The 22,718-nt window shown below is 46.7% G+C and overlaps 1 protein-coding gene across 3 annotated transcripts in view; it reads right to left on the reverse strand.

The window, feature by feature from the left end:
- LOC122562953 (voltage-dependent L-type calcium channel subunit alpha-1S-like) overlaps positions 1-22,718 on the reverse strand; it is a 235,396-nt gene that overhangs the window by 161,180 nt on the left and 51,498 nt on the right. For all 3 annotated transcript variants that reach the window (XM_087973777.1, XM_087973778.1, XM_087973779.1), the window contains 4 exons: positions 14,604-14,755; positions 9,320-9,404; positions 2,143-2,303; positions 1,732-1,957 (listed from right to left, as the gene is read on the reverse strand). In XM_087973777.1, coding sequence (XP_087829903.1) covers positions 1,732-1,957; positions 2,143-2,303; positions 9,320-9,404; positions 14,604-14,755 — 624 coding nt within the window. The remainder of the gene's footprint in view (positions 1-1,731; positions 1,958-2,142; positions 2,304-9,319; positions 9,405-14,603; positions 14,756-22,718) is intronic.

Below are 22,718 nucleotides of genomic sequence, written 5' to 3' on the forward strand. Positions count from 1 at the left end.
TGAGCTAGCATGGGAGATAGAGAGAGAGAGTATAATACAAACAAGGACAGGAGGTGTATAATTAATGGTAGGGCCCGGAGTAGTGTTGGAAAACAGAAAGGCCTAGGGGCTCAACTACATAATTCTTTGAAATTTGCATCACAGCTAGACAGAGTGGCTAAGAAGGCATTTAACATGCTTGCCTTCATTGCTCAGACTGTTCAGTATGGATTTTGGGACATCATTTTGAGGTTTTGCAGGACATTGGTGAGGGCTTTTTCTGGAGTGCCATGTGCAGTGCTGGTCACCCTACTATAGAAAGGATATTATTAGAGTTGGTTCAGAAAAGATTTATCAGGATGTAGCTACAAATGGAGATGTGAGTTATAAAAATAGACTGGAAAAGGTGGGACTTTTTTTGCTGGAGCACAGCAGCACCTAATTGGGATTTATAAAATCATGTGGGGCATAGATCGGTGAATGACAAGGGTATTCTCATAAAGATGAGGGACTTCGAAACTCGAGGGCATATTTATAAGGTGACAGGAGAAAATTTTAAAAACAATGTTAGGAGCAACTTTTTTACACGGAGAGTGGTTCATGTGTGGAATGAACTGCTTGAGGAAGTGGTAGGTGCAGGTAAAGTTACACTGCTTAAAAAACATGTGGATAAGTCCATGAGTAGGAAAGGTTTGGAGGGATATGGGCCAAATACAGACAAGTGGGACTAGTTTAATTTGAGAACATGGTCGACATGAACTAGTTGGACTAAAGGGTCTGTTTCCATGCTGTTAGACTCTATGGGTCATGCTCTTTAATAATGGCTAAAACGTTAGCCATGTTTGGTTTCATCTTTTGAATTGTCTCAGATTAACCATTTAATCATTTTTCCTGAAGCAATGGTGATGCAGTGAGCAATGTTACCATTTCACAGGAGCTCTTGTGGCACAGCGTTAGTGTCCGTACCCCTGGCACAGTATTAGTGTCTATACCCCTGGCACAGTGATAGTGTCCGTATCACTGGACCTGGAGGCCTAGGTTCAAGGCCCAACTCCTTCAGATGGGTGTAACAGCATCTCTGAACAAGGTGATTAGGAATTATCTGTTTTCAACTCATTGACACGAGAGAATGGAGTGCTATTCGTGGACTCAGCCTAACCCCACCCTCACAAACCATACCTAGACTCGGCCTAACCCCACCCTCACAAACCATACCTAGACTCAGCCTAACCCCACCCTCACAAACCATACCCAGACTCAGCCTAACCCCACCCTCACAAACCATACCCAGACTCAGCCTAACCCCACCCTCACAAACCATACCCAGACTCAGCCTAACCCCACCCTCACAAACCATACCCAGACTCAGTCTAACCCCACCCTCACAAACCATACCTAGACTCAGCCTAACCCCACCCTCACAAACCATACCCAGACTCAGCCTAACCCCACCCTCACAAACCATACCCAGACTCAGTCTAACCCCACCCTCACAAACCATACCCAGACTCAGCCTAACCCCACCCTCACAAACCATACCTAGACTCAGCCTAACCCCACCCTCACAAACCATACCCAGACTCAGCCTAACCCCACCCTCACAAACCATACCCAGACTCAGTCTAACCCCACCCTCACAAACCATACCCAGACTCAGCCTAACCCCACCCTCACAAACCATACCCAGACTCAGCCTAACCCCACCCTCACAAACCATACCTAGACTCAGCCTAACCCCACCCTCACAAATACCTGGTGATTTTGAAGATTCTCAGGAGTCGGATACACCGGAGGACAGAAATTCCAAGTGGAGACATCATCTCCACCTCCACAAGAATAGTCTCTAGGATCCCACCACATACGACAAAGCAGTCAAAGCGATTAAACAGTGAGACAAAGTAAGCCTGCAGGCCAAGGCTGTACATCTTCAGGATCATCTCCACTGTGAATAGAGCTAGCAGCACCTTGTTGGCATGGTCTATAAATCAAGGGAGAAATAGAGAGAGAGTGAGCACGGGGAATAGAGAGACACTGTAGTACAGACAGATAGAGAGAATGGTAGGAACAGGGAATGGGGTAGACAGTGATTGCTGGAAGAGAGTAGCAGTCATTGTACAGGGGGTTGCTATTCTTGTTCCTGATGCACACGGGTTCAGTTCTTACCCTGTACATCAGTCAGCCAGTCAGGCTGATGGTGATGCTCTGACGCTATCATCAAAGTGTTGACGAAAACCAGGAATATCACCAGCCAGTAGAAGAAGTCAGATTTGACCACTGCTCTGCACTTCCGCCTGAACAGCCGGTTCCATCTCTGACATCGCCAACTGTGGGAAAATTACATTAGGAGGTGAGTCCCGAGCCTAGTTTTATTCCCAGAATTAAACACACTCCAATCACCAACCATACCACTGTGGGCCAAGGGGCTGGGATCCACTGAGCTACGCAGGTCCCTACCCCATCCTTAGTGAAATCCTGCTGTGCATCTTGTAGACAGGATACACTATTGTTACTGTGTGTCGGTGGTGGAGGGAGTGGATGTTTGTGGATGTGATGCCAATTGAATGGGCTGCTTTGTCCTGGATGGTTAGACAAAAAAAAACTGCAGATGCTGGAATCCCAAGCAGACAAGCAGGAGGCTGGAAGAACACAGCAAGCCGGGCAGCATCAGGAGGTGGAGAAGTCGACATTTCACGTATAACCCTTCTTCAGGACTGGGGCTGGGTGTAGTGGGAGCGGCAGATAAAGGGGATGGCAAGGGCAGGGGTATGAAGTGGGGATGGGTGAAGACAGGTAGAGGTACAACCTGGTGGATCAAAGGGAGGAATGAATCTGGTTGGTTGCAGGGAGGGGCGGAAGGGCGGGAGAGAGGCTGGGAAGGGAGTTGGGGGATGGGAAGGGAGATTATTTGAAATTGGAGAACTCAATGTTGATTCCTCCGGGCTGTAGGCTGCCCAAGCGGAAGATGAGGTATTGTTCCTCCAATTTGCGGTGTGGGTCGTTGTGGCAATGGAGGAGGCCAAGGATGGTCATGTCAAAAAGGGAGTGGGTAGATGAATTAAAATGGGTGCTGACTGGGAGGTCCGCTCAGCACCTGTGGGCCTGGCTGAGATGCTGATGCTCATCTGGATGGTGACAAGCATCCTGGGTGTTGTTTGAGTTGCGCTTATCCAGGAAAGTGGGAGAGTATTCTCTCTCTGACTTGTGTCTTGTCGACAGTGAACAGGTCTTGGGGATTCAGGAGGTGCATTATTTAATGCAGGATTGTTAGTCTCTGACCTGTTCTCATAGCCATTGCATTTAAATGGCATATTGAGCTCAGTTTCTAGTCAATGGTAAGCACTAGGATGTTGAAAATGGGTGATTGGTTGTTGGTAACACCATGGAATGTTAAAGGGCAATGGTCAGGTTCTCTGTTGATGGAGATGGTCATTGCCTGGCACTTGTGTGATATGAGTGCTAGTTGCCACTTGTCAGCCCAAACCTGGGTATTGTTAAGGTCTAGCTGCATTTAGACATGGGATTGCTTAATGTGTCAGAATCGCGAATGGTGCTGAACATTGTACAGTCATCAGTGAACATCCCCACTTCTGACCCTATGATGGAGGGAAAGTCATTGATGAAGCAACTGAAGATGGTTGGGCCTGGGACACTAGACTGAGGAACTCCTGCAGAGGTGTCCTGCTGCCAGAGATGGAAATAGCAGCTCTAAGAAAGATTGGGTAGGCTAAGACTGTTTTCCTTAGAACAGAAGAATTAATTGCTTAATTGATTACACTTTGACTACGGTAAAGTGGACAGGGAAGTCCTGTCGCTTCTTGTGGAATGGTGAAATAACTGGGGCACAGATTGATGGTCATTGCGGGAATGATTGAAGGAGATATAAGGAAGAGCGTACTCACCCATAGGGTGGTGAGTGTCTGGAATTTGTTGCCCATTCTGGTGATTAAGGTAGATACCCTCAATTTATTTGCAAGGAACGTGGATCTACCCCTGAAACGCAGAAACCTGCAAGGCTATGGAATGTGGAATTAGAATAGGCGGCTAGTTTTTTGTTTCAGGCACTGCTGATAGCATAGCCTCTTTCTGAACTATAACTTTTCGATGGTTCTATGGACTGTGATGATTGATCTTCAGTAACCTCAAACATCTTTCTTTGTGCCAGTGTGACTCCAGCCTGTGGAAGATTTCTCCCAATTTCTACTGAATCCAGTTTTGTGAGGTTTCCTTGTTGTCACATACTGTCAAATGTGGCCTTAATTGTCAAGGACAATCAATCTTACCTCACCTCTAGAATTCAACTCTTTTAAGAACATAGAACATAGAACAGTACAGCACAGTACAGGCACTTCGGCCATTGATGTTGCGCTGACCTTTTATCCTACTCTAAGATCAAACTAACCTACAAACCCTTCATTGTACTATCTTTCATATGCCTATCCAAGAGTCGCTTAATGTCCCTAATGTATCTGACTCTACTACCATCACTGGCAGTGCATTCCACACACCCACCACTCTCTGTGTAAAGAACCTATCTCTGACACCTCGCCTTAACCTTCCTTCAATCACCTTAAAATTATGCTCCCTCATGATAGTCATTTCCACCCTGGGGAAAAGTCTTTGTTTATCCATTCTATCCATGCCTCTCATCATCATGTACACCTCTCTCAAACTCCTTCGCTCTAATGAGAAAAGCCCTAGCTCCCTTAAGCTTTCTTCATTAAACATTCCCTTCAGTCCAGATAGCATCTTAGTATATCTCCTCTGCTCCCTCTCTAAAGCTTCCATATCCTTCCTATAATGAGGCAATCAGAACTGAATACAATATTCCAAGTGTGGTCTGACCAGGGCGCTATAGAGCTGCAGCATAACCTCGCGGCTCTTAAACTCAATCCCTCTGCTAATGAAAGCCAGCACACCATACACCTTATCAACTCTTTCAGATTGGGTGGCAACTTTGAGAGATCAGTGAACATTGACTTTAAGATCCCTTGGTTCCTCCACACTGCCAAGAAACCTGCCTTTAACCCTGTAATCTGTATTCAAATTATGATTTGACAACCACTTGATGAAGGAACAGCGTTCCGAAAGCTAGTGCTTCCACTTAAACCTATTGGACTATAACCTGATGTTGCGTGATTTTCAACTTTTTATTCAAATTTGACCTTCCAAAATGAATCACTTCCCACTTTTCCAGGTTGAACTCCACCTGCCACTTCTCAGCCCAGCTCTGTATCCTGTCAAAAGTCCCGATGCAATCTACAATAATCCGCTACACTATCCACAACTCCACCAATGTTCATGTCATCGGCAAACTTTCTAACACACCCTTCCACTTTCTCATCCAAGTCATTTATAAAAATCACAAACAGCGGAGGTCCCAGAGCCGATCCCTGCGGAACACCACTGGTCACCGAGCTCCAGTTTGAATACCTTCCATCTACCATCACTTTGTGTTTTCTATGGGCCAGTCAATTCTGTATCCAGACAGCCAGACTTCCCTGTATCCCATACCTCCTTACTTTCTGATTGAGCCCACTATGGGGAATCTTATCAAACGGCTTGCTAAAATCCATGTCCAGGGACACAATCCTTTCTCCGAAATCCCAAAATCCGAAAAGCTCCAAAATCCAAAGTTCTTTCATGAAGTTTTTTCCTCCATAACAAGACTGTGTGGCGTGTGATTAGTTAACCCCAACTTCACACCCACTCGATCCACGTCACTCAGACGTGACATGGCGGTATAGCCCATCAATCCTGTCTCAGGGCTCATAGTACTCACAGGTGCAGCTGCTGTTTGGTAAGATTCATTTAATTTCACCGTTAAACTGTCACTTATTCCGAAATCCAAAAAATTTCGAATTCCGAAAACCAGCTGGCCTCAAGGTTTCGGATAAAGGATTGTGCACCTGTACACCACGTTCGCTGCTCGACCTTCATCAATGTGTTTTGTCACATCCTCAAAGAATTCAGTAAGGCTTGAGAGGCATCCTCACAAAGCCATGCTAACTGTCTCTAATGAAACTATGGTTTTCCAAGTAATCATAAATCCTCTATCTCAGAATCCTCTCTAACACTTTGCCCACCACTAACGTAAGACTGACTGGTCTATAATTCCCAGGATTATCCCTATTCCCTTTCTTGAACGAGGGAATAACATTTGCCACCCTCCAATCATCTCATACTACTCCTGTGGACAGTGAGGACGCAAAGATCATTGCCAAAGGCTCAGCAATCTCTTCCCTCGCTTCCTGTAGTAGCGTAGGGTATATCCCCTCTGTCCCAGGGGATTTATCTATCCTTATGTTTTTCAAAACTTTCAGCACATCCTCCTTCTTAACATCAACCTGTTTGAGCACACACGCTGTCCTCGGAAATGTCAAGGTCCCTCTCAGTCGTGAAAACTGAAGCAAAGTATTCATTAAGGACCTCCCCTACCTCCTCCGACTCCAGGCACAAATTCCCTCCACTATGCCTGATCGGCCCTACCCTCACTCTGGCCATTTTCTTATTCCTCACAGAAGTGTAAAATGCCTTGGGGTTTACCTTAATTATCCCCACTAAAAAATTTTCATGCCCCTTTCAAGCTGTCCTAAGTCCATTCTTCAGTTCCTTCCTGACAACCTTGTAACCCTCTAAAGCTCTGTCTGATCCTTGCCTCCTCAACCTTGAGTAAGCTTCCTTCTTCCTCTTGACTAGATGTTCCACATCCCTTGTCACCCAAGGTTCCTTCACTTTCTCTTGCCTCAGTGGGACAAACCTGTCCAATACTATCAGCAAGTGCTTCTTAAACACTTGGGCGGCACGGTGGCACAGTGGTTAGCACTGCTGCCTCGCAGCGCCAGAGATCCGGGTTCAATTCCCGCCTCAGGCGACTGACTGTGTGGAGTTTGCACGTTCTCCCCGTGTCTGCGTGGGTTTCCTTCGGGTGCTCCGGTTTCCTCCCACAGTCCAAAGATGTGCAGGTCAGGTGAATTGGCCATGCTAAATTGCCCGTAGTGTTGGGTAAGGGGTAAATGTCGGGGTATGGGTGGGTTACGCTTCGGCGGGTCGGTGTGGACTTGTTGGGCCGAAGGGCCTGTTTCCACACTGTAAAGTAATCTAATCTAATCTAAACCTCCACATTTCTGACTGCAGTTCTTTGAGAACATTTATTCCCAATTTAGTTGCCCCAGTTCCTGCCTAATAGCATTGTAATTCCCCCTCCTCCATTAAGTACTTTCCCATGCTATCTGCTCCTATCCCTCTCCATGAGTATACTAAAGGTCAGGGAGGTGTGATCACTATCATCGAAATGCTTTACCACTGAGAGATCTGACACCTGACCTAGTACATTGCCAAGCACCAAATCCAATATGACCTCCTCTCTAGTCGGCTTATCTACATATTGAGTCAGGAATCCTTCCTGGACACACCTGACAAAACCTGCTCCATCCAAACTATTTGAACTAAGGAGGTTCCAATCAATATTTGGGAAGTTAACGTCACCCATGACAACAACACTGTTACTTCTACACATTTCCCAATCTGTTCCTTCACGTCTCTGTTGCTATTGAGAGGTCTGTAGAAAGCTCTCAATAAAGTGACTGCTCCTTTCCTGTTTCTGACTTCCACCCATACTGACTCAGTGGACACACCATCCTCGACGATCTCCCTTTTTGCAGCTGTGATACTATCCCTGATTAGCAATGCCATTCCCCCACCTCTTCTACCTCCCCCCCCCCCCCCATTCCTTTTGAAATAGCTAAATACCTGGAATATTCAACAATAATTCCTGCCCCTGTGATATCCAAGTCTCTGTAATGGCCACAACATCATAGTTCCAAGTACTGATCGCTGCTCTGAGTTTGTCACCCTTATTCCCTGGTAGCTCTTGCATTAAAATAGACACACTTCAGCCCATCACACTGACTGCACCTTTGCCGTATCAAGTGCCTATCTCTCCTCACAGACTTTCTGCGCGCTGTGTCTGGTTGTTCACCATCTGCTCCATCCTCTGATCCATATCTCAGGTTCTCATCCTTCTGCCGATCCAGTTTAAATCCTCCCGAAGCGCTCTAGCAAACCTCCCGCACAGGATATTGGTGCTCCTCCAGTTCAGGTCCAACCCGTCTTTCTTGTACAGGTCCCACCTTCCCTAGAAGGTATACCAATGAGCCATATATCTGAAGCCCTCCCTCCTACACCAGCCCTGCAGCCAAGCGTTCAGCTGTACTCGCTCTCTGTTCCTAGTCTCACTAGCATGTGACACCAGTAGCAATCCTGGGATTACTACTCTGCTCATCCTGTCTTTTAGCTTCCAACCTAACTCCTGATATTGTCTTTTCAGATCCTCCTCCCTTTCTCTGGCTATGTCATTAGTACTGATGTGTATCATGACTTCAGGCTGATCTCCCTCCCCTTAAGAATCCTGTCGACTCAATCTGAGACATCCCTGGACCTGGCACTCGGGAGGCAACATACCATCCAGGAGTCTCGCTTGCAACCACAGAATTTCCTGTCTATTCCTCTAACCATTGAATTTCCTATCAGTATTGTTCTTCTGTTCTCCCCCTTCCCTTCTGAGCCCCAGAGCCAGGCTCACTGTCAGAAACCTGGCCGCTGTGGCTTTCCACTAGTAGGTAGCTCCGCCCAGTGGGGGAACGGCCACAGGGGATCCCTGCATAGTCTGTCTATTCCCTTTCCCTCTCCTGACAGTCATCCAGCTACCTTTATCCTGTAACTTAGGCGAGACTACCTCGCTATAACTCCTCTCTATCACCCCCTCTGCCTCCTGAATGATCTGAAGTTCATCCGGTTCCAGCTCCAGTTCCCTAACACAGTCTGGGAGGAGCTGGAGTTGGGTGCAGTTCTCACAGGTGAAGTCAGCAGGAGCACTAGTGTTGACCCTCACCTCCCACATCCTGCAAGAGGAACATGGCTATATTTGAACCAAGGTAGCAATGCCTTGGAACTGAGTGGTCCTGGAGGAACCCAAACTGTTGACCTGGCCCCCCGAGCAGTCCATCACTGCCTTAGCGCTGACCTGAAGTGACAGTTTGACAGATCTAAGAGGCTGCTTGCTGAGCCATGGCCTTTATGTACTCTGCAGTTCAAGTTCATAATTTGCTGCAGTGGGATCTGAATTCAGGGCATTCAAGTTCCAAGTCCAATACTATGAACTCCACACCTCTATACACAATAAACTCATCACATCATCACAGAAACCCTCACCCCACCTCAACAGCCCCATCGCTCCCTCACCCACACCAACTCCAATCATTTCTCTTCCCCCACTCCACGGCCAATAGGACTGATTATAACTGAACTCTCACACAGGAATAGGCTGGGGCCGGTAACTTACTTGACACGTGACAGCAGACTCATTCCCTCCAACTCGAGCAGTTCCTGAGAAGCCATGGAGCCACCTTCATCTGAGGTTAGCATTCCTGTAGAAGCAGAGAGGTACTCACTGTATTCACCCGTTACAAAATGCCAGCCATGGCCCCACAGGGCAACACAAAACATCCCAAAGGCAGGTTTGCTTCAACAGCAAATGAGCGTTACCAATCTCAGGCTATCACTGAGCACTTCACACTTCACAAACAGTGAAGACATTTTGAAAGTGCGCTTACTGTTGAAATGTAGGAAACATGGAAGCTAATTTGGGCACAGCAAAATCCCAAACACAATAAAATATTAAAGACCAGATAAGCTATTTTGATCACGTTGATTCAGGGATAAATATTTGTCAGAATGCTGGTGAGCACTTTTCTGCTTTCTTTTGAGTACTGTGATAGAATTTCTTAATTGCAGCTAAGAGGGCAGGTGGAGCCTAACAAAAGATCACAATTCCAACCATGCAACACTCCTTCAGTGCTGCACTGGATTCATGTTCACGTCTCTGGAGTGGGATTTCAATCGAAGACCCTCTGATTCAAAGGGGAGACTGATATTTGAAGAGGAGAGATGTGACAAATGTTGTATTTCTGGATCTCACAATAGAGGTCAGTTCTGAGAAGGTTTCCTTTTAATATCAAAAAGTTCAGTAAGCTAGATGCATGAGTTCAAAAAAAGGACGTGAATACAATGGAGTGCCTTGAAGGACCCCTGTAGTGTTAATGAATCTAATGTTTCTACTGTTGGGTTTATGGCAGAGTTAACACATTGAGGTTGACTTCAAAATAAAAAGTTAATTGAGAGTTGAGTTCAGAAGATAAAATAGTTTCTCCATTTCTCATAGAAGACAAGCCAGTAATTCAGGGGAAACACACACCTCAGCAAAAAGGGTTTCTAAACATAGAGTCATAGAGATGTACAGAATGGAAGCAGACCCATCGGTCCAACCCGTCCATGCCGACCAGATATCCCAACCTAATCTGGTCCCACCTGCCAGCACCTGGCCCATATCCCTTCCTATTCATATACCCATCCAAATGCCTCTTAAATGTTGCAATTGTACCAGCCTCCACCACTTCCTCTGGCTGCTCATTCCATACACGTACCACCCTCTGAGTGAAGAAGTTGCCCCTGAGGTCTCTTTTATATCTTTCCCCTATGTCCTCTAGTTTTGGACTCCCCCACCCCAGGGAAAAGACATTGTCTATTTAAACGATCCATGCCCCTCATGATTTTGTAAACCTCTATAAGGTCGCCCCTCAGCCTCCGACATTCCAGGGAAAACCGCCCTAGTTTATTTAACCTCTCCCTACAGCTCAAATCCTCCAACTCTGGCAAAATCCTTGTAAATCTTTTCTGAACCCTTTCAATTATCACAACAGGAGACCAGAATTGCACGCAATATTCCAAAAGTGGCCTAACCAATGTCTTGTACAGCTGCAACATGACCTCCCAACTCCTGTACTCAATACGCTGACCAATAAAGGAAAGCATACCAAGCACCTTCTTCACTATCGTATCTACCTGCGACTCCACTTTCAAGAAGCTATGAACCTGCACTCCAAGGTCTCTTTGTTCAGCAACACTCCCTAGGACCTTACCATTAAGTGTATAAGTCCTGCTAAGATTTGCTTTCCCAAAATGCAACACCTCACATTTATCTGAATTAAACTCCATCTTCCACTTCTCAGCCCATTGGCCCATCTGATCCAGATCCTGTCATAATCTGAGGTAATCCTCTTCGCTGTCAATTACACCTCTAATTTTGGTGTCATCTGCAAACTTACTAACTGTACCTCTTATGCTCACATCCAAATCATTTATGTAAATGACAAAAAGTAGAGGACCCCGCACCGATCCTTGTGGCACTCCACTGGTCACAGGCCTCCAGTCTGAAAAACAACCTTCCACCACCACCCTCTGTCTTCTACCTTTGAACCAGTTCTGTATCCAAATGGCTAGTTCTCCCTGTATTCCGTGAGATCTAACATTGCTAACCAGTCTCCCATGGGGAACCTTGTCAAATGCCTTACAGAAGTCCATATAGATCACGTCTACTGCTCTGCCCTCATCAATCCTCTTTGTTACTTCTTCAGAAAACTCAATCAAGTTTGTGAGACATGATTTCCCACACACAAAGCCATGTTGACTATCCCGAATCAGTCCTTGCCTTTCCAAATACATGTACATCCTGTCCCTCAGGATTCCCTCCAACAACTTGTCCAAGTTCTTTGGTCTATCGTTCCCTGGCTTGTCTTTACCACCTTTCGTAAACAGTGACACCACGTTTGCCAACCTCCAGTCTTCCGGCACCTCACCTGTGACTATCGATGATACAAAGATCTCAGTAAGAGGCCCAGCAATCACTTCTCTAGCTTCCCACAGAATTCTAGGGTACACCTGATCAGGTCCTGGGGATTTATCTGTTTTTATGCATTTCAAGACATCCAGCACTTCCTCCTCTGTAATATAGACACTTTTCAAGATGTCACCATTTATCTCCCTGCAATCCATATCTTCCATATCCTTTTCCACAGTAAATACTGACGCAAAATACTCGTTTAGTATATCCCCCATTTTCTGTGGCTCCATACAAAGGCCGCATTGCTGATCTTTGAGGGGCCCTATTCTCTCCCTAGTTACCCTTTTGTCCTTGTATTTGTAAAAACCCTTTGGATTCTCAACTCTATTTGCCAAAGCTATCTCATATCCCCTTTTTGCCCTCCTGATTTCCCTCTTAAATATACTTCTACTGCCTTTATACTCTTCTCAGAATTCATTCGATCTATCCTGTCTATACTTGACATGTGCTTCCTACTTTTTCTTAATCAAACACTCAATTTCCTTAGTCATCCAGCATTCCCTATACCTACCAGCCTTCCCTTTCACCCTAACAGGAATATACTTTCTCTGGATTCTCGGTATCTCATTTCTAAAGGCTTCTCATTTTCCAGCCGTCCCTTTACCTGCAAACATCTGCCCCCAATCAGCTTGTGAAAGTTCTTGCTTAATACTGTCAAAATTGGCCTTTCTCCAGTTTAGAACCTCAACTGTTAGATCTGGTCTATCTTTTTCCATCACTATTTTAAATCTAATAGAATTATGGTCGCTGGCCCCAGAGTACTCCCCTACTGACACCTAATCTATGGAGCTTTCAAGCCAGTAAAGTTTGGACAGAAATATTCAAGTTTTAGAACTGAGAAGATTTCGGCCATCAGAATTCTGAGAGATTCGTGCCAACAGACTCAGAAGCGGAAAACAAAATACTTTCAACAGACCAAGTGAAAGAAATTGACTCGTGTGAATTAAATAAAGATTTACAAAGCTGAGACAGCAATGATATTTCTCTGGAATTGAATCGCTGTAACAGATGGTATTGGGAAACTGCTTTTATACATGTGTGAAGATCTTTCTAACTGCCTTCTACATATCTTTTCGCATAGTAAACTTATGTTCTGTTGTTAAAGAACATCTGCAGTCTCATGTGAATATGTTGCGACTAAGCACCACAACTGCAAATCTAAATATATGACCTATCAAGCCAGGTTTCAGTCTGGGCTTGTTCAGTGTGACCATCAGCCGAGCTTAAAGACAGTGGGAGAAATGATAAAGAATTGACCATTTTGTTTGCTGTAACTAAACAATCTCTTACAGAGTCATAGAGATGTACCGAACAGAAACAAACCCTTCGGTCCAACTGGTCCATTTATCTCGTCACATTTGCCAGCATATGGCCTACAACCCACTGAACCCTTTCTATTCATGTACCCAGCAGATGCCTTTTAAATGTAATTGCACCAGCCTCCACCACTTCCTCTGGCAGCTCGTTTCTTACATGGGACCAACCTCTGCGTGAAAACATTGCCCCTTTTATATTTTTCCCTCCCACCCTAAACCTATGCTCTCTAGTTTTGGACTCCCCTACCCTGGGGAAAAGATCTTAACTATTCACCTTGTCCATACGCCTCATGATTTTATAAACTTCTGTAAGGTCACCTCTCAGCCTCTGATGCTCCAGGGAAAACAACCTCAGCCGACTCAACTTCTCCCTGTAGCTCAAATCCTCCAACCCTGGCAACATCCTTGTAAAGCTTTTGTGAACTCTTTCAAATTTAATACCATCTTTCCTATAGCTGGGAGACCAGAACTGAACACGGTATTCCAACAGTGGCCTAACCGATGTCCTGTGCTGCTGCAACATGACCTTCCAACTTCAATACTCAATGTACTGACCAATAAACGCCTTCTTCACCTCCCTCATCTAACTGTGACTTCACCTTTAAGGAACAATGAACCTCCACCCCAAGGTCTTTTTGTTTGGCAACACTCCCCAGGACTTTACCATTCATGTGACGTCCTGGTCTGCTTTGCCTTTCCAAAATGCTACACCTAATACTTATCGAAACTAAACTCCACCTGCCATTTCTCAGGCCATTGGCCCATGAAGGGCTTATGCCCGAAACGTTGATTCTCCTGTTCCCTGGATGTTGCCTGACCTGCTGTGCTTTTCCAGCAACACATTTTCACCATCTGATCAAGGTTCTGTTGTCCTCTGAGGTAACCACTATATGACCAATTTTGGTGTCATCTGTAAACTTACTAACCATTCCTCCTATATTCACACCCAAATCTTTTATACAAATGATGAAAAGCAGTGGACCCAGCACCGATCCTTGCTGGTGTGCAATGGAAACTATAGGGCAAGTTGCATCTATAGACACAATAAGCGTGTAAAAAGTTGGCCAAATTGAAAAGTAGGGGGATAAATCATAGATATGGGGTACCAAATTCTTCAACACAAGTTCCAGGATTGGATTGCAAATGTATGAGGTGACTGTCTATGGTCCCAAGGAATCAATCAACAATTTTTTTCTGTTTTAATCTTTCATTGGCTGTGGGCATCGCAGACAAGGCAAACACTTTTCACCCATCCCTAACTGCCCTTGATAGGCCATTGAAGAGGACACCATGCGGCTGTGTGTCTGAAGTAATACGCAGGCTAGATCAGGCGTGGACAGCAGATTTCATCCCTTAGAGGATATTAGTGAACAGACAAACTTTTACAAAAATAAACAGCCGTCTATAGTCACTACCACTGAGACTAGCTTTCAATCCCAGATTTATTAATGGAATTTTAATTCAATAGACGTGGTATTTGAACTCATGTCCCCAGAGCATTGGCCTGAATTTTTGTATTTCTAATCCAGTGGCATTACCATGCATCATCATCTTCCCCTAAGGCACCTTACCATCTCCATGGTTGATGTGATCCAGGTCAATATCCTCAGCGTGTGTGATCCAGTCAAGGTAACCTTTCAGATCCTCATCCAGCTGCTGCTTCTCTCTGAACTTCTGGAAATCTCCCCGTGATTTGGCCTTCTCTCTCTCCCTGGAAAACTCCCTGGATGACAGATAGAAAGTCTCAGGTTTTACCTCCAGAGGGACACATGATCTTCTTGCAAAATGCCCAACTTAGGGCATCACTCACATTCACCTCCTCCCACCCAGTATCCTGCAAGACCTCCATCCTGTTTCCCCAATTCCTCCAGCTCCGCTGCAACTGCTTGGACGAGGAGACATTCCACTCCCAAGCAGCCCAGATGTCTACCTATTTTGAACAATGTACTTCTCCCCCCACCTCCTTGTCCTCACGTATCACTCCTCCAGTCTCTGCATCCAACCTATCACCTTTAAACACTTTGGCAAACTCCAATTAGACCTCACCACCAAGAACATCTTCCCCTCCCCACCCCTCTCTGCCTTCCACAAAGACTGTTCCCTTTGCCAATCCTTGGATCAGACCACTCTCCCCACCAAACCACAATCCCCCCCAAACTCCCAAGTACCTCCCCTGCAAATGTAAAAGATGTAAAACCTGCTGATGCACCACCCACTCACCTCTATCCAGGACCCCAAACAGTCCTTCCAGGTGAGACAGAGGTTTCCTGTATCTGGTGCTCCTGATGTGGTCTTCTCTACATCAGGCAGACTAGATGTAAACTCGGGGCACGTTTCTAAGAGCATCACAGGTGGGCCCACAGTGGCTGACATGACCTCCCAGTCACCACCCATTTTAATTCCCCTTCCCATTCCCTTCCCAATATGACCATCCTGGGCCTCCTCCATTGCCACAGAGAATCAGACCACAATTTGCTTGCTGAGCTGAAAGGTTCGTTTTCAGACGTTTGATCACCATACTAGGTAACATCATCAGTGAGCCTCCAGATGAAGCACTCTTGGCATGGCCCACCTTCTATTTATGTGTTTAGGTTTCCTTGGGTTGGTGATGTCATTTCCTGTGGTGATGTCTGTGCAATCAGACAGCAAATTGGAGGAACAACACCTCATCTTCCGCCTGGGCAGCACTCAGTCTGGAAGACTTAACATTGAGTTCCCCAATTTCAAATACCCTCCCTTCCCATCCCCCACTCCCTTCCCACGACCCACTCCCTTTTCAGCCCCACTGCCTCCCTTCCCATCCCCCACTCCCTTCCCATCCCCCACTCCCTTTTCAGCCCCACTGCCTCCCTTCCCATCCCCCACTCCCTTCCCATCCCCCACTCCCTTCCCAGCCCCACTGCCTCCCTTCCCATCCCCCACTCCCTTCCCAGCCCCACTGCCTCCCTTCCATTCCTCTAACTGACCCTTCCTTCCAGCTACCAACTGGATTCATTCCTCCCATCGACCAACCAGGTTGTACCCTCTACCTGTGTTCACCTATGCCTACCTCATCATCCCGCCCCTCTCCCCACCCAAATCCCTTCCCTTACACCTACCCCCAGTCCTGAAGAAGGTTTACACCCAAAACATTGATTTCTCCACCTCCTGTTGCTGCCTGGCTTGCTGTGTTCTTCCAAATTCCTACTTGTCTACCTTGGATTCCAGGACCTGCAGTTGTTTTGTCTCCTCAGATACCGAGAGTAGTTTATGTTCAAATGCAGGAAGCCCTGGACAATATCAGGCTTAAGCTGACAAGTGGCAAGTACCATTCACATCACACAATGCTAGGCAATGACCATCTCCAATAAGAGATAATCTAATCACCACCCCTTGATGGAGTTACCATCACTGAATCCCCACTATCAACATCCTTGGGGTTACCATTGTCCAGAAACTCAATTGGAGAGCGGCGCGAGCTGGGCGGAAGTGAGGTTGGAGCGCAGAGCTGGTCGGGAAGGGAAGTGATATATAAAGAACTTACCTCGACGCCAACGGTCTTTTCTCGGCAGAGAGCGGCGCGAGCTGGGCGGAAGTGAGGTTGGAGCGCAGAGCTGGTCCGGAAGGTAAGTGATTGATATTTGAGTGGGTGTGTTCTAGACCCCAGGCCCTACATAGGGCCTCTCTCCCATCCTCCTCCTCTAACCTAACTTTAAAGTTCACAGGTAAGCTACTCAGTGTTCTTGCTTTGGAGACGAGGTGTAGAGTAATGGCAGCGCAGGCAGTGGAATGTTCCTCCTGCAGGATGTTCGAGGTAGGGGTGACGACCAATACTCCTGCCGACTTCATCTGCAGGAAATGCAGTCAGCTCCTGCTCCTCACAGAACGAGTTAGGGAACTGGAGCTGGAGTTGGATGAACTGAGGATTATTCGAGAGACTGAGAAGGTGATAGATAGAAGCTGCAGGGACATAGTTACGCCAGAGAACAGAGGTAGCTGGGTAACAGTTAGAGGTGGGAAGGGGAGGAAGCAGGCAGTGCAGGGATCCCCTGTAGTCATTCCCCTAAACAATAAGTATACCGCTTTGGATACTGTTGGGGGGGACGGCCTAGCAGGAGTAAGCTGCAGTGACCGGGTCTCTGGCATGAGGTCTGGCTCTGAGGCTCAGAAGGGAAAGGGGGAGAGGAGGAGAGCGCTAGTTATAGGAGACTCTCTAGTTAGAGGGACGGACAGGCGGTTCTGTGGACATGGGCGAGACTCTCGGATGGTTTGTTGCCTCCCGGGTGCCAGGGTCCGAGACGTCTCAGACCGTGTCTTCAGAATCCTTAAGGGGGAGGGTGTGCAGCCAGAAGTCGTGGTGCACGTTGGCACCAACGACATAGGTAGGAAGAGGGGTGGGGAGGTCATTCAAGAGCTCAGGGAGTTAGGCTGGAAGCTAAAAGCTAGGACAGACAGAGTCGTCATCACTGGGTTGTTGCCGGTGCCACGTGACAGTGAGGCAAGGAATAGGGAGAGAGTGCAGTTGAACACGTGGCTGCAAGGATGGTGTAGGAGGGAGGGCTTCAGGTATTTGGACTGCATTCTGGGGAAGGTGGGACCTGTACAAGCAGGACGGGTTGCACCTGAACCAGAAGGGCACCAATATCCTGGGGGGTAGGTTTGCTAGCACTCTTCGGGGGGGTTTAAACTAATTTGGCAGGGGGATGGGATCCGGACTTGTAGTCCAGCAAGTAGGTTAGCTGTTTGTCAGGATGTCCAAGAATGTAGGGAGGCTGTGAAGAAGGTAGCACTGACAGGGAATACTTGCGGACACAGAGATGGGTTCAAGTGCGTATACTTCAACGCAAGGTGTATCAGAAATAAGGTGGGTGAACTTAAGGCGTGGATCGGTACCTGGGACTACGATGTTGTGGCCATCACGGAAACGTGGATAGAAGAGGGACAGGAATGGTTGTTGGAGGTTCCTGGTTACAGATGTTTCAGTAGGATTAGGGAGGGTGGGAAAAAAAGAGGGGGGGTGGCGTTGCTAATTAGAAATGGTATAACGGCTGCAGAAAGGCAGTTTGAGGGGGATCTGCCTTTGGAGGTAGTATGGGCTGAAGTCAGAAATAGGAAAGGAGCAGTCACCTTGTTGGGTGTTTACTATAGGCCCCCCAATAGCAGCAGAGATGTGGAGAAACAGATCGGGAAACAGATTTTGGAAAGGTGCGGAAGCCACAGGGTCGTAGTCATGGGCGACTTCAACTTCCCAAATATTGATTGGAAGCTCTTTAGATCAAGTAGATTGGATGGGGCGGTGTTTGTGCAGTGTGTCCAGGAAGCTTTTCAAACTCAGTATGTAGATTGTCAGAGGGGAGGCCATTTTGGATTTGGTATTCGGTAATGAACCGGGACAAGTGATGGGCTTGTTAGTGGGTGAACATTTTGGTGATGGTGACCACAATTCTGTGACTTTCACCTTGGTTATGGAGAGAGATAGGTGCGTGCAACAGGGTAGGTTTTACAATTGGGGGAAGGGTAATTACGATGCTGTAAGACAGGATCTGAGGAGCATAAGTTGGGAGCATAGGCTGTCGGGGAAGGATGTCGTGGAATTGTGGAACTTTTTCAAGGAACAGATACGACATGTCCTTGATATGTATGTACCGGTCAGGCAGGAAAGAAATGGTCGTGTGAGGGAACCTTGGTTGACGAGGGAGGTTGAATGTCTTGTAAAGAGGAAGAAGGAGGCTTACATAAGGTTGAGGAAACAGGGTTCAGACAGAGCAGTGGAGGGATACAGGATAGCCAGAAGGGTCCTGAAGAAAGGGATTAGGAGAGCCAAGAGAGGGCATGAAAAATCTTTGGCAGATAGGATCAAGGATAACCCAAAGGCATTTTATGCGTATGTGAGAAACATGAGAATGATGAGAATGACGAGAACGAGGGTAGGTCCAATCAAGGACAGTAGTGGGAGACTGTGTATTGAGTCGGAAGAGATAGGAGAGGTCTTGAATGAGTACTTTTCTTCAGTATTTACGAATGAGAGGAACCGTATTGTTGAAGAGGAGAGTGTGAAACGGACTGGTAAGCTAGAGGAGATACATGTTAGGAAGGAAGATGTGTTGGACATTTTGAACAACTTGATGATAGACAAGTCCCCTGGGCCTGATGGGATATATCCTAGGATTATGTGGGAAGCAAGAGAGGAAATTGCAGTACCGTTGGCAATGATCTTTTCATCTTCACTGTCAACGGGGGTGGTACCAGGGGACTGGAGAGTGGCGAATGTTGTGCCCCGTTCAAAAAAGGGAATAGGGATAACCCCGGGAATTACAGGCCAGTTAGTCTTACTTTGGTGGTAGGTAAAGTAATGGAAAGGGTACTGAGGGATAGGATTTATGAGTATCTGGAAAGGCACTGCTTGATTAGGGACAGCCAGCACGGATTTGTGAAGGGTAGGTCTTGCCTTACAAGTCTGATTGAATTCTTTGAGGAGGTGACCAAGCATGTGGATGAGGGTAGAGCAGTGGATGTAGTATACATGGATTTTAGTAAGGCATTTGATAAGGTTCCCAATGGTAGTCTTATGCGGAAAGTCAGGAGGCATGGGATAGAGGGAAATTTGGCCAATTGGATAGAAAACTGGCTAACCGGTCGAAGTCAGAGAGTGGTGGGAGATGGTAAATATTCAGCCTGGAGCCCAGTTACAACTTGAGTTCCGCAGGGATCAGTTCTAGGTCCTCTGCTGTTCGTAATTTTTATTAATGACTTGGATGAGGGAGTCGAAGGGTGGGTCAGTAAATTTGCAGATGATACGAAGATTGGTGGAGTTGTGGATAGTGAGGAGGGCTCTTGTCGGCTGCAAAGGGACTTGGATATGATGCAGAGCTGGGCTGAGGAGTGGCAGATGGAGTTCAACCCTGTCAAGTGTGAGGTTGTCCATTTTGGAAAGACAAATAAGAATGCGGAATACAGGGTTAACGGTAGGGTTCTTAGTAAGGTGGAGGAGCAGAGGGATCTTGGGGTCTATGTTCATAGGTCTTTGAAAGTTGCCAGTCAGGTGGATAGAGCTTGTAAGAAGGCCTATGATGTATTAGTGTTCATTAGCAGAGGGATTGAATTCAAGAGTCGTGAAGTGATGTTGCAACTGTACAGGACTTTGGTTAGGCCACATTTGGAGTACTGTGTGCAGTTCTGGTCGCCTCACTTTAGGAAAGATGTGGAAGCTTTGGAGAGGGTGCAGAGAAGATTTACCAGGATGTTGCCTGGAATGGAGAATAGGTCGTACAAGGATAGGTTGAGAGTGCTAGGCCTTTTCTCATTGGAACGGCGAAGGATGAGGGGTGACTTGGTAGAGGTTTATAAGATGATCAGAGGAATAGATAGAGTAGACAGTCAGAAACTTTTTCCCCGGGTACAACAGAGTGTTACAAGGGGACATAAATTTAAGGTGAAGGGTGGAAGGTGTAGGGGGGATGTCAGGGGTGGGTTCTTTACCCAGAGAGTGGTGGGGGCATGGAATGCGCTGCCTGTGGGAGTGGTAGAGTCAGAATCTTTGGTGACCTTTAAGAGGCGATTGGATAGGTACATGGATGGGTGCTTAAGCTAGGACAAATGTTCGGCACAACATCGTGGGCCGAAGGGCCTGTTCTGTGCTGTATTGTTCTATGTTCTATGTTCTATGGATTCACCACAAACACTTGGAATGCTGCAGCAAGTAACTCAACTCCTGACTCCCCAAATCCTATCCATCATCTGCAAGGCACAAGTCAGGAGTGTGATGGAATACTCCTGACTTGCCTGGATGGGTGCAACTCCAACAACATTTACAAAGCTTGACACCATCCAGGACAAAAGTGTAGTGAGGAAGGATCACTTGACTTGAAACATTAACTCTGATTTCTCTCCACAGATGCTGACCTGCTGAGCTCTTTCAGCTAATTCTGATTTTTGGTTTTTACAAAAAAAAAGCCCATTTGACTGACACCATATCCACAAGCATCCACTCCTTCCACCGCCAACGCTCAGTAGCAGCAGTGTATACTATCGCCAAGATGCACTGCAGAAATTCAACAAGATCCTGAGGCAGCACCTTCCAATCCAACGACCACCTCCACCTGAAAGGTCAAGGCAGCAGATACATGGGAATACCACCGTCTGCAAGTCCCTTTTGAGTCACTCACTATACTGAGTTGGAAATACATCACCACTCCTTCACTGTCGTTGGTAAAAACATTGGAATTCTCTCCCTAAGGGCATTATCGGGTGGACTACAACGGTTCAAGAAGGAAGCTCACTACCACCTTCTCAAGGGCAACTAGGGATGGGCAATAAATGCTGGTCAGCCAGCAACACCCACATGCCTTAGTGATTAAAAAATATGGAATTGCTCTCCACTGCTCAAATTCATACATTAAATGCAAAAGTGCCCTGTGCCTGTCTCTCTTGCCAAGTGTATAAGGTTGTGCCATCAAGCTGGGCCTGAACAGGCTCCAACATTCTCCAAGGAATGTTGAAGTAAAAGAGCTTGGTGTCACGAGGAACTCATGCTCCCCACCACTTCCAACGCATAAACTCATTGAAACCAAAGCTGGATGTAAAATATACCAACAACAAGGCAAATCTAGGAGCAGGCAGAGGCCAATCCATGAGATCATAGCTGACTTTCTAGCTATCCCCTTAAAGCTTCCCTTTGGCACGTAACCTTTAATACCTCTGGACAACAAAACCCAGCAATCCCTTGAAGAAAATTAACAACTGATCTCGCTTCAACTGGCATTTGTTACAGAGAGTTCCAAACCTTTGCCCCTGCTCCCTGAACACCTCACCTTTTCAAATGTCAAAAGTGTTTCCTCTTCTCTTTGAGGCAAGGTTTTTAAAGTCTGCGCCCCTCATCCTAGACTCCCCAAACAGCAGAAATCATTTCTCACGGTTCACTCTTTTCAAATACCCCGTTCAATGTTAGAAACCACCCAAAAGTACTACTCTGGGGGCAAAAGCAGAAGTTGGCAACAATCCCCAGAAAGAAATATTACAGCAGATGTTGAAAAACCAACTAATAGTTTTAATGAATAGAGAAAGACAGAGTGACAGAGAGATTTAAGGAAGGAATTCCAGAGTTTGGGGCCTAGGCTCTGAACTCATCATTGTGGGCAAGGCCATGGAGGAATTTGAAAATGAGGAGCAAATTGTAAACTCGAGGTGTTCTTGACCAAGAGATATTGTAGGTTAGCAAATGCACACTGATATAGGGCAAGAACCAGTGCACATTAACACGTATGGAGGGTGGAATATGGAAGAGCAGCAAGGAGAGCTAGGCAAGAGGCACATCTAAAGGGTAATAAAGTTGAGAGTGAGGGGTGAGGAAGGGGGTAGAAGGGGAGAGAAGGGGGCAGGGAAGTGGGGGAGGGATGGAGGAAGCGGCAGAAGGGTAGTGAATGAGGAGAGGAGAAGGGAAGGAGGAGAAAGGGGAGGAGAGAGGGAGGGACGAGAGACAAGATCTGAAGGGGAAGGGGAGGGCCAGAGAAAATGGGGAGGGGCAGTAAATGAGTTGGGGGATGGTGTGATTGGAGCAGGACATGGATGGGTACGAAGAGGAGAGGGTTTTGGTGAGTGAGAAGGACGAGGAGGAAGACTGGGAGAGGTGTTGTACTGACTGCAGCTACTGCCCCTCTGTGGCACTGCTGAGGTCTGAAGCTGCTGGTCTCTAATTGGCCAGCAACTCT

The sequence above is a fragment of the Chiloscyllium plagiosum genome, unplaced genomic scaffold (assembly GCF_037043375.1).
Source record: "Chiloscyllium plagiosum isolate Xiang-an unplaced genomic scaffold, Cpla_swu_hap1 HiC_scaffold_26, whole genome shotgun sequence".
NCBI lineage: Eukaryota > Metazoa > Chordata > Chondrichthyes > Orectolobiformes > Hemiscylliidae > Chiloscyllium > Chiloscyllium plagiosum.